The sequence below is a fragment of the Chondrus crispus genome, genomic scaffold (genome assembly GCF_000350225.1).
Source record: "Chondrus crispus Stackhouse genomic scaffold, scaffold_287, whole genome shotgun sequence".
In the NCBI taxonomy this organism is placed as follows: Eukaryota; Rhodophyta; class Florideophyceae; order Gigartinales; family Gigartinaceae; genus Chondrus; species Chondrus crispus.
In genome coordinates, this window is record NW_005179171.1 from 75,683 (window position 1) to 87,775 (window position 12,093).

General features: G+C 58.3%; 1 protein-coding gene across 1 annotated transcript; it reads right to left on the minus strand.

Moving 5' to 3' along the window:
* Window positions 1–11,054: 11,054 nt before the first annotated feature.
* Window positions 11,055–11,843, minus strand: CHC_T00005357001 (hypothetical protein). Its single transcript, XM_005716997.1, has one exon. The coding sequence runs from the start codon at window positions 11,841–11,843 to the stop codon at window positions 11,055–11,057; it is 789 nt and encodes a 262-aa protein (XP_005717054.1).
* Between the last annotated feature and the right edge of the window lie 250 nt (window positions 11,844–12,093).

Below are 12,093 nucleotides of genomic sequence, written 5' to 3' on the forward strand. Positions count from 1 at the left end.
GATCCTTCTGGCAATTACGGGACGTTTTCCCCGGTGGAAGTCCGCGAAAGCCCCCGTCGGGCTCTCGAGCGGGTTGGTACGGCTTGCGCCGGTCGCCGTAAAACAGCGAGTCTCCGTCGTTGAAGGAGGATTCTTCCGTCGGGAGGGAAGGAGCCTCCCCGGCGAGGTCACCTTCGGCAGCGAGGTAGTTCTCGGCTCCCCGGGCCGTTTGAAAACTGGGAGGGGGACGGTCGACGTCGACGGGGCGCCATCCAGGGCCGCGAGGACCTGTTTAACCGGGCGGGGCTTCCCGAACTCCACGCGGCGCCCAGACCCGTGCTGGGCCCGGAAGGCGTCTCCGTGCGAACGCGCGTGGGCGACGGTATCCTCGAACGAGGATCGCTGTCGATCCTCGCGAGCTTGTAACACCAGCGGCTTGATCGCGGGGGTGAGCCCCTCGATGAAGAGGGTCGTCCTCTTGTATGCCGAGTGCACGTCCCCGCACCTCCCCAGGGCGGTGGACATTCGAGTAGCGTACTCGGTTTCCAATTCGCCCGGCTTCTGGCGTAGCTCCCTCAATGCCGTGAGAGCCCGCTCGATCTCGAGGTTCGTCGCATACGTGCGTAACAGCCAATTGACGGCGGCGGCCCAGCTCGCGATCCCCTGAGATTTGCGGTGCAGTCCCCGCCGGGACTCATACGCTTCCTTAGCGGGCGGAGCCAGCAGATGGGGTAGGGCCATCAGGGCCATCGCCTCGGTCATATTGGCGTTGTCAAAATTTTCCTTGCAGCGAGCCAGGAAACTGATGACCCTGATAGGATCTACCCCGCTGAATTTGTACTCCCCCATGACCACGAGGAGGTACTGCACCCTCTTACGGGTGGTAGCGTAGACCCGGTCGTCCAGGGTTGGGTCGGTATCCACGAGGCGGTAGGCTCGGTAGTTACACACACCTCTGAACCGGTGGTTCGTCAGCTTCCAGACAGAAACTTTTTTCTGTTTGGGGCCGAACGTCGGCGTTGGGGCCGTAAGGGACTCTGACTCGGAATCGGTCTCCGAGTCAGAGGAGGATGACGAGGACGGGCTCGAGTACCCGTCCGGGGGGTATCCATCCTTTCGTCCTTTGCGACGGTTCGCCTTCCGCTCTTTCCGACTGGGTTTGGACTTTTTTCGTCGTCCACTCCCCTCGTCGTCTGAGCTTCCCCCTTGATCGGGGTTCCCTCCCCGTAAATCCTGGGAAGGTAAATCACCTTCAAGGTGGATAGGTCCGGCGGAGGCTCCCTCGCGGGAGGCTCCTGCCGCGGTTCGCGACGCCTGCGGATTGGCGGAGAATTGGGGTGCGGTCTCCATGGAGGGGACCGGTATCCCCGCGGCTTGCAGCGCCGGCGTTGTCACGTTGGAAAAGAGCAGGCTCTTATTCAACGGGGGCAACCCCTCAGCGGGAGGGAGAGTCGCTACTCCGACTGTAGTCGAAGGGATTCCAGCAGCGGAGGCTGATGTTTGCGTCTTCAAGATGGCAATTTCTCGACGGAGGGCCTTGAGTTCCTCCGCCGTGGCGGTCTCCTCTTGCTTACGCAGGATGGCAGCCTCCTTGGCGCTGGCAGCTATGTCCGCCTGCCAGGCCTTGGTGAGCACGCCTTCCAGGGCGGTTAGGCGATCGCGCTCTCGCGCGGCTTGTACCTCGGCTTGGGCCGCGATAGTTTCCTCAATAAAAGTCTTGAGGTTTTCTCGCAGCGCCGACGGTTGCGCTGCGAGCTTCTCCGCTACAGTATTGAGCGTGAATCTTTCCGCTTCTCGGAGCGTCTCGCGACAACTCCGAGTGATCCACGCCGCAACTGGCGGAGGCACGTCTCGAGGACGGGTCTCACGGGACGAATCGGACCCGGATACCATAGCCTTGAGCTTGTAGGAACCTGTTGAAACAGAGATAGAACACCTAGGACCAAAAACGGTAAGGGATAAGGGACACTCCGTAGACTTCTAGGTCGGGAGACCAAAATGTCGTGCACTGAGGGGGAAGGGGTGGGATCCCCTTCTGGCAGAGCGCGCGCGTTCGGGGGCGCGTGTAGGGGGTTATCGGGAGACCACCCGTAAGGGACCGGTACGGGGCCGGGCGCGAAGCGCAGTAGGGAAAGTAAGGGAAAAAGTGGGAAACAGAGCCCAGGAGGGGCGGAGCGGTAGGGACAGCTGTCGCGCGGAGAGCCGGGCGTGGCGGGACGACGTGCGCGGTAGAAGCAGGAGGGAATCGGGACGTAGATGGCTCGCAGGGTACCGTCGTGGGACGGGGACCGACGCGAGGCTACGACTCCGTTCCAGAAACCCGAGTTGTAGACCCAAAGCTTCGTAGGGATTTACTTAGGGTCGGACGTCGGCTATATACTAGCCGACGTCGGAGCTATAATTAATTAAACTAAAAGAGACTAAATTAAAACGACGGCGGCGACGACCGGAGGAACTCCCCTTGGGGAGGTATGACAACCACTACACGTGGGGGGGGTGACACCTGGACACAGGAGCCTTGACGCCTGGTTACACGTGGCGCGCGGTACACGTGTGTCCCGGAGAAGGAGTCGTGCTGGCCGGGGACAGGTGTCCCCTGGGAAAAGGAAAAGGTGGGTCAGTGCACTACAGCACAGGCGAAGGCGCCTGGCGCGGAGCGTCCCAGGTACCACCACCTGAACGATATCAGGGTCGAAGGGGTGTCCCCGTTTGAGCACCCCGTAGTGGTCCTCGAAGAACGCGGAGTCCCCGGACTCTGACTGTCGTGCCAAAACGGTTTGGCAGAAGTCATCCACGCGTTGCTCCTCGGCTATCTCCTCTATCGTAAGAGGGGCCGGAAGGTCGTCCTGCGGTGGGGCGACCGGGGCGTTGAGCGCGTCAGCCTCGGGGTCTTCGGCGCGCTGGATGTCGGCGGCGTCGAACTCGTCGTTCTCCTCCCAAAACGAATTGGGTTCTTGGTGAGCGGGGGCTTCGTCGTCAACTCGCGGTTCGTCGCGCGTCAGTGCGCGCGACCTTGTTCGCGCTTCGGCTTGATTTCGTGTCGTTACGAAGACATGGACGGCCTGATGATCACAGCTCGCGGTACAAACGTGGTCCGCGAGCTCGTTCGATACGTCTCAAACTGTCGTGCCCCCGTCGAAAGTGGGGACGTCGTCATCCACCTCGACGGTGGGGCGAGGGTCATCGGCGACCTTCGGCGACACGAGTCGTGACAGGGCATCGGGCACCTGATGCACGCGTCCGGGGCGGTACTGAATGGTGAAATCGTATTCAGCCAGACGTAGCCGCCACCGGGTGAGTCTTCCGGAACTCTCGGTGAGGGACATGAGCCATCGGAGGGCATCATGGTCCGTCCGTACGGTGAACTTCGTGCCTTCTACGTACGGCCGTAGTGTGCGGACGGCCCACACTACGGCGAAGCACTCGCGTTCGGTAGCGCTGTAGTTGCGCTCACTATCGGACAGTGAGTACGACCAATACCCCACGGGGCGCCAGTCGTTCGGCTCTTCGTGCCCCTGAAGTAAAGTGCAGCCGAGTTGATAGGGACTCGTGTTGGTGTCTATCATGTACGGACGACTGTGCCGGGGCAACGCGAGGATCGGCGGAGCGATCTTGCACTTCTTAAGGTTCTCGAACGCCTCAAGTTGCAGCTCCGTGGGGTTATAGAAATCGGGATCCGAATCCTTGCGCGTCATGTCGGTCAGAGGACGCGCAATCTTAGCGAACCCCTTAACGAATCGGCGGTATACGTTACACGCCCCGAGGAATGAGCGCACTTGCGTCAACGTCCTCGGGAACGTGAACGTCTTGAAAGCGTCGGCCGCCGTATCAGCCACGCTCAACTTGCCTGGGGAGATGACGTGCCCCAGGTAGTGCACCTTCGGTCGGAAGAAGCTGCACTTCTTGAGCTTAAGGGAGATACCGGAACTCCGCAGTAAGCTCAAGACGGTATCGAGATGCCTCGCATGTCCTCCGTGCGTACGGGAGAACAGGATCACGTCGTCGAGATAGACGAGGCATATTTGCCAGCGGACTCCGGAGAGTATTATGTCGAGCGCACGTTGGAAGGTGGCCGGTGCCCCTTTGAGTCCAAACGGCATGCGCAAGTGGCGAAACGTGCCCATGTGCGTGTAAACGTGGTCTTATCCCCGTCTTCCGGAGCGACCGGGATCTGCCGATAACCGGAATTGCAGTCCAACGTGGTGAAGACGGCTGCATCTCCTAACGAGTCGATGCAGTCGTCCATCCGTGGCAGCGGATACGAATCCGCTGCGGTCTTCGCGTTGAGACGCCGGTAGTCCACGCAGAACCGAAGAGAGCCGTCTTTCTTCGGTACGAGCACCACGGGGGACGCCCACTCGGTGCTCGCGGGTTCTATAACCCCTGCGTTCAACATCTTGTTGACCACCTTCGCGACCATTTCGCGCATGGCCGGGCCTTTCCGATAGGGCATAGAACGAATCGGTTTCGTTCCCGGTTCGAGGGGAATGCGGTGCTCCGTGGCTTGGATCGTTCCAAGCGCACCGCTCCACAGACTCGAGTGCTTACGGAGCATCTCGAGTACGAGGCCACGGAGCTCGTCATCGTCGATGTATGACAGCTCGATCTCTTTTTCCCAATCCATCGGTGAATTTTCGGGATCCTTTTGCTCGTGGAGTACAGTACTCCTCGCCGTCGGTTGGCATAAAGGTGACCGTTCGTCCGGGTCGACCCCCCTGCCCCCGGCGGTGGTCTTATCGTCGGAGTTGGATCTGCCAACTCCTACCCCACCGACTTGATCGGTCAAGTCGGTCAGGTGTAGCGCGTGCGCGATCCCCTCGGCGACCTTACGTTCGGGAGTGAGAATCGCGAGGGGGTTGCGCTTCGCGTATCCCACGACGGTGTGCTTCGGAAGCCTCTTTTCTCGTCGTGAGAAATTCGCGACGATGACGTCGAAGGTCTGATTCGGTAGGACCTCCGCGACGCCATTCGTCAGCCTCACTCCATGTCGGTGTTGGAGTGAGGGCTTGGGTTCCAGGAACACGAGGCCCCTCCCCGCGGTTGTCACACGCACGCGGTCTTGTGACATCGCGGGGATGGTAACCCAGCAGGCGATTCGGATCGCTTGCGGGGCCTCTTCGCGTACTTCTGGCCGACCCGTTTGTCGCCCGTGTCGCCTGGTAGGGGGAGTTGACTCCCCCTTTCCGTCGACGATGGCGACGGAACCGCCTTGGCGTAGCTCCATTCGTTGAGCTTCGATGTCGATACATGGCACTTGCGTATCGATGAAGGCCGTGCCGAGGAGGACCGGCACGGCGAGCTGGTCCGCGACTACGAACGGGATTCGGAACACCGTGTTCCTCAACCGCACGGCCAGGCGGACGACGGCCGAAAGCTTGAGGGGGTTGCTATTCTCGCCTGCCAGTCGTGGCAGAGGTGCGTCGTGCACGACGTAACGCGTCCAATCAGGGGGAAGGTCGGCCTTCCTCACCAGATTATACCCCGAGCACGTATCAACGGCGATCGTGCGGGGTTTAAATGCATTTCCCTCTGTGGCTATCGAGCCGAGGACGTTGTAGATCTTCGACGTCATAAGGCAAATGACGCCGTCGACAACCTTCGGGGCGACCTTATCGGTTAGGTCGTTCCGCCGGGGCCTTCGATTTCGGTGCTGGCCCCGCTTGCGTTTCCTTCTCCCCCTTCCTTGGGGCGTCCGCCGATCAGTGACGCCCCAAGGATTACTCGAGTCCGTACGACACGGACCTTTCTCCGGCGACCTTGGGCTCGCGGGAGTCAGGGGGTCGACCGAATCTTTTCGGTCGTCGTTGCCCCCGTCGCCATCGTTACGCCTGACCGGGACTTCGGCTGTCCCCGTGTCTTGTTCTCCTAACGTCGGGCCTTCGGAAGCCTCGACGTGCGCTCCCTCCGGTATCGGCATTACAGGAGCTCCCGTGCTCGCCTCCGGTAGCGGGGGATGTATTATCGGACAATAACCCCCGTGTCCTTGGCGAGCACGCGGGGTCGGGTCTAGTTCGTGGGGAAAAGACGGCTCACGCGACCGCGTGTACGTAACCGTCTTTACCCTTTTTTCGAACTACCTGTGCTATCGGAGCTAACCTCCTGGCTATAAACGGCCAGGTCTTCTTCAGGTAGCCGTCCGCGTGGGTCGGGACGATTCCCCCACTGCGGCTCCGCGGCCTTGGCGAAGTACTCGGGTACTTCCGGGCCTTGACCTGCGGCGTCCGGTCGTCGCAGGATATGGGGGACGAAGCGAGTCGGCTCTCCTTCGTGACCCTCCGTGGGTAGAGGGTACGGATCCTCTACCCAGTCTTGCAGGTACATTATCGCATTTTGTACCTGTTGGGGTAACCGAGGACGGTCTCGGTCCCCTCTTTCTCCTTGTCGGGAGTACCTGGTGTCCGCCTGCCGGTAGGCGGCTCGATCCCGACGATCGACTTCGTTACGACGGTACCCGCCTCCACGGGGGGCGAAGTGCGCGCCCCCACCCGATCGGTTCGGGAAACCTTGACGCGGGGGACAGCCGTCGCCCGCCGCTTTCCGGAGGAGATTACGCGCACCGGAGCGCGTCTCCATCTGGTAGCGGTAGTTCCTGTACGCCATAAACATTCGTTGTTCCGGCGACAGGAACGGACACGCGTACATGGCATGCCCGTACGTACGGCATAGCGAGCACACGTACGCGCTACCGTCCGTTGAGGAGAAGGTCGCCGCGTGCCGCGCCTCCTCATCGGTGAGGAGGGGCACGCAAGGCGCTCCGCCTCCTGCATCTCGGTTCGATATGTCGAGCTCTGCGACCCGGGGGTCCGTACCCCTTGCCACTCTTGGAGTGGCTGCGAAGGCGGTCGCGTAACTCGATGTCGTTCCGGTCGACATCGGTGAGGGGGTTCGTGCCCCCACGGGCCTTGCTCCTTGCGTAATGAGGACAGGGTCGGCCTGCCACTCATCCTCTCCGATATGGAGGGTCGAGGCGGGCGAACTTGTCGCGGCGGACTTCGTAGTCCTGCCAGCCTTCCCTGCCGGTTTCGAATCCGGCAGAGGTAAACCGCGCCGAGCGCGGTACGTTGTACCTTCCGCCGTAGCGATACGGCGGATGGTCGGAAGATCGGTCTTCTGACTGCCTGGCAGCCTTTGCACAGTTTCGGATACTGCGGTACGGGTTGCCGGTGCAAGTCCCCGCACGAAGTAGTGCGCGAGGGACTGTTCGGAGAACACTGCCGTGCATCGGAACGCGGCAGTCTCGGGTCGGTCAGCAAACGTGCTTTCCGTGTCATGCGATTGCTGTCGCGCCGTAGCGACAGCGTCGTACGCTTCACCTAACACGTCGTCCGTGAGGTAGCGTTTTAGGAATTGATTCACGAGCCCCGGCCAGCTCACGTCGTCATGGAGCTGGCCGGCGCGGAGGCCACGCATCGTATAACTCGTATACAGGCGCTCCGCGTCGCGCTCGAGGAAGTGCTCGAGGACTCGTACCGCAACACCTTCGGTCAGGTGTTGCGAGTTGAAGGTGATTCGGATATCCTTCAAGAACGGCAGCAGCTGGATCGGGTCGGTACCGTCGAAGCTGCGCATCGTGGGACGGATCCCACGACAGCGTTGGACGTACTTCGCGATACGTCCCGCGTCACCCGACGTAGCGAGCCTCGAGGTGTTATCCAAGCGGTACATACGATAGTCAGCAACGGAGCTAAACTCTTGGATCATCGTATGTACCGGCTCGAGCCCGGGTTCAGCGGGACCCAGCGTGCCGAAGGAGGTAACCGGTAGCGTACGGACGACTACCGGACCTGGATGCTCGGCGTAACTCGCCGGCGGGTAGCCGCCCCAGCGGGGATCGACGGAGAACATCGGTTCTCCGGATCCGCGGGCGGCTCCTCCACGGTCCTGTTCGTCCGCGTACGATACGCGGTCCACTTGCCGCCTACTTCCGGGGATAGGCGGCAAGGCTTGGGTCTCAGACGCAAAGTTCGCGTCTATCGGAGGACGGCTCCCTTCTGCAGTCCGACTGGTAGCGGCACCTGTCGGACGCCAACCTTCGGGGGCGGCGGCGCTCGGAGGTACGGTACCACCGGGCCCTCTCGAGGGGGCACCGGGTAGCCTTTCGGCCATGGTACGTTCCATGTCACGAGCACGTTGACGAGTGGCGTCGAGCTCAGCGGAGACGTGCGCGAACGCACCCAATTTCTCTGCGGACGGAGAGGTTCGGTCCTCGGGTCGTCTCACCGAGGTCGGCCTCTCAGGGCGACCTTGCCCGGACGGTCCGGGCGAGGCGAAACGGGAGTCTTCGACGAGCACTATCCGCGAGTGTAACTCGTCGATCAGTGCTCGGAGATTCTCTAAGGACTGCGTCACTCTATCGAACCTCCCTTCACGCAGGGAGCGGAGTTCGGCCATACATTGAGTGTATACATGGTCCGATATATCGATCCGAAGGGAAGTACGGACTTCCTCGATGTATTCGGCTATGCGTTCGAACATCGCCGCCGCTCCTTCCTCGGAGGATCCGAGCGACGGTTCGCGGTCACGAGGACCTGCGTCGCCGTCGCCCGACGGGGCGGATGGGGACTGCACAGCGGCCGGACTCAGATCCGCCGCTTCGGAGCGGATCGAGGGCTCAAACTCTTGGCTCATCTCAACGCGATCGGTTCGCGGAGGGAAGCGGAAGTCTTCTCGGAGATCGGACTCCAGGGTCTTCTAGGTCGGGAGACCACTGTAGCATAAACACCCCCAGCGATAGGGGTGCATGCACAGTTCGACCGAGACCCTTGTCGATCGGGAAGACGGGGGTGAAGCGGGACACCAGCTAACGGCACCGGGCAGCGGGCCCGGGTAGCGTGGTAGAGCGGGAACGGGGAGGACGCCGGTACGCGCGAGCGGTTCGACGCCTCGACGCCCCGGCGCGGTACTGGGTAACGATCCAGTACCGACGGGCGGAGGCGGAGCCGGCTCGTGGGCGTACCGCGCGCGTCCTCAACCCGCACTCGGTGCCGCTTCTAAGGTTATTAGCGAGCGTTACCTTAGAATAAGCGGGAAGTCGAACCTTGAAGATCGGTGGGTGACAAGTCCGTGCTTGTCCTCCTCCCCCGCCGCCGGTCCGCTCCATATTTAATGTACATAAGAACCTATCATGATAATACAGTACCGATGTACTGTAGCGACGTACTGTAGCGGTCGGTCGACACTGTAATACTGTCAGCCATCGGGGCTGACAGTACACGTGTGCGCGCGCTCTTCGTTCCGCGCGTACACGTGTACACGCGCGCCCGCCTGTACTTGGGGGTACACGTGGTGGTAGTGTAGAGCATCGAGCCCTACAGTAACCGATCCGATTCTGAGTTGATCTAATCTAAAAAAAGCCCCAGGGGGGGTTATACTACAATGCTGTTATCTGGAAGTGCAAAATCGAGCGACACGTGTACATGACTCGACAGTCCGGACCTTCACCCTATATGACAACATGACACGTGTAAAGTCTCAGATTTTGGGGTTCTGGGGACGAAAGTGGACTTTTGGAGGGTTATGCAAATTTGCATAAATGACGAAAAATTTGCATTTGGCCCGAACCGTTATAGGGCTACACAGGCAATACTGCAAATCTATTGGGTGTCGGTTCGAATGCTGCAATTCTATTGGTCTGTTATTGTCTACTTATATGCAGTCATGCTGGTGATATATCTTGAATGATCCGTATACGTTTTAATTACATCATTTCGAGGGTTTCAAGTTGTTCAGCATGGTTGTAAGGCAAAATTACAGGTGGCCTTGGCGCTGGACACTTGTGGGCAGTCTACACATGTACACATCGCCAGGTTGCTGTAATGGTAGGTTCGGAGGGGCAAGGGAAAGAAGGAGGGCAGGTTGATGTGTGTGAGTGAAGGAGTTGGTACCGAGGTTTACTTGGAGCCGTCTTTCGGCGATACTTATACACTTTGAGTGTTACACTATCCTATTACTTTGGCACCTGGTAAACCGTACTCACCATATGCGCGACCAAGCGCGGTCCTCTTCTGGCCCGTCCACACTGTTCTATTTCCACCTTATGAATTGACTATTGACTATCAGTGCACAACAGTTTCTACACATTTCGAGTAACTGTAAACCATGGCCCTATGCATGCAATCGTTTCACACCTTACTAATCTGCATCCAGACATGACAGAATATATTCTTGCACAATGAACAACTTGGCATCTCTCTATTTCCAACAACGCAAAGTCCTGTCATATCTCAGTCCCCATACATGCCCTTGTTTCGTACCTTACTAATTTCGGTACACACTGCCAGACAACTATCACGGATAGCAACAATGTGCATCCAGACTTTCTACACATCTCACGTGATATCCGATGTGAATCACACGAGTACTGTCATCAACTTGCATCCAACGGCGCACCATAACGAGAGCACAGTACAACGTCGCATGCTGACGAGAGTGTAGTACAACGGCGCATGCTGATGCAAGGGTCGCATACAGCGTGACGCGTACACTGAATACTCACGTAAGTACATGTCTCTTGCGAGAAATACTTTTTGTACTTTTAATTCACATGTACTGTGCTCGGACACGCGCCGGACCGTATGTAGGCGACGTGTACAAGTGTACGTACACGCAGCAACCTGGCGATGTGTACATGTGTACACCGCACACAAGTGTCCAGCGCCAAGGCCACACGTAATTACCCATTACAACCATGGTGAACAACTTGAAACCCCCGAAATGATGTAATTAAAACGTATACCGATCATTCAAGATATATCACCAGCATGACTGCATATAAGTGGACAATAACAGACCAATAGAATTGCAGCATTCGAACCGACACCCAATAGATTTGCAGTATTGCCTGTGTAGCCCTATAACGGTTTGGGCCAAATGCAAATTTTCGGCATTTATGCAAATTTGCATAACCCTCCAAAAGTCCACTTTCGTCCCCAGAACCCCAAAATCTGAGAATTTACACGTGTCATGTCGTGATATGGGGTGAGGGTCCGGACCGTCGAGTCATGTACACGTGTGGCTCGATTTTGTACTTTCGAGATAACAGCATGTGGTCGCACATTTTCAATACCTCCCCTCGATCACATGCTTTGGGCAGCTTTGCACTCTGAAAGCCCAACCATGCCCACGAACTTTTCAAACAGCACGCGATCAAGTGGTTTGGTCAGCATATCGGCTGGCATTTCTGTTGTCGGACAATGGTACAATGTGACCAGTTTTCGCTGCACCGCATCTCGAACAAAATGATACGTAATATCAAGGTGCTTGTTCCGACGATTTGTAGATTCGTTCTGAGCAAACGCAATCGTACCAGCGTTGTCACATCCAACGCGAATTGTTGGATCCGAATTCGCACCAAGTACATCGGCATGGAAGCGTCGAAGCCACGCAGCCTCTTTGCATGCTTCACTGAGTGCGATGTATTCTGCCTCACAAGTAGACTTCGCAACTACTGTTTGTTTCCGGGAAGCCCAACTGATAGGCCCATCACAAAGCTTGAATACGTACCCACTCGTTGATTTCCGTGATTCAAGGCATCCACTCCAATCTGCGTCGCTATACCCATGAAGTTCCGTACCAAGATCATCTTTTCCAAACACTATTCCAAGATGCTGGGACCCACGCAAGTATCTCAAAACACGTTTCACACCTGACCAGTGCGACTCGTGAGGGTCGGCACAGTGTTGAGATAACTTTCCAATGGCAAACGCAATATCGGGGCGGGTCCCGACCATTAGGAACATTAGACATCTAATGGCCTGACGATATGGTTCAAAGCATGGGTTGTCATCAGTGCCAGTTTCGGCCACTTGCATTGTGACATGTCGAGACTGTTCCATCGGAGTAACGCAAGGATTGCATGCCGACATTTTGAACCGTTTCAGTACTGCTTGGGCATACTTCGACTGCGTGACGGTCAGGACGTGTTTAGAACGTATACGGTCGATCTCTAGACCAATACTGTAGCATAAACACCCCCAGACGACTGGAGGTGTATGCGCAGTTCGACCTGTAGACCCCGGATCGGAGAAGGGGTGAAGCGGGCCAACCAGCTACGGAACCGGGCTCGGGCCCGGGTAGCAGTGGTAGAGCGGGAGCGAGCAGGGACGCGCGCACGCA

What these genes read in the sequence shown, in the direction of transcription:
- CHC_T00005357001 (XM_005716997.1), bottom strand. Translation starts at nt 11,843, where the DNA reads ATGTCGGCATGCAATCCTTGCGTTACTCCGATGGAACAGTCTCGACAT.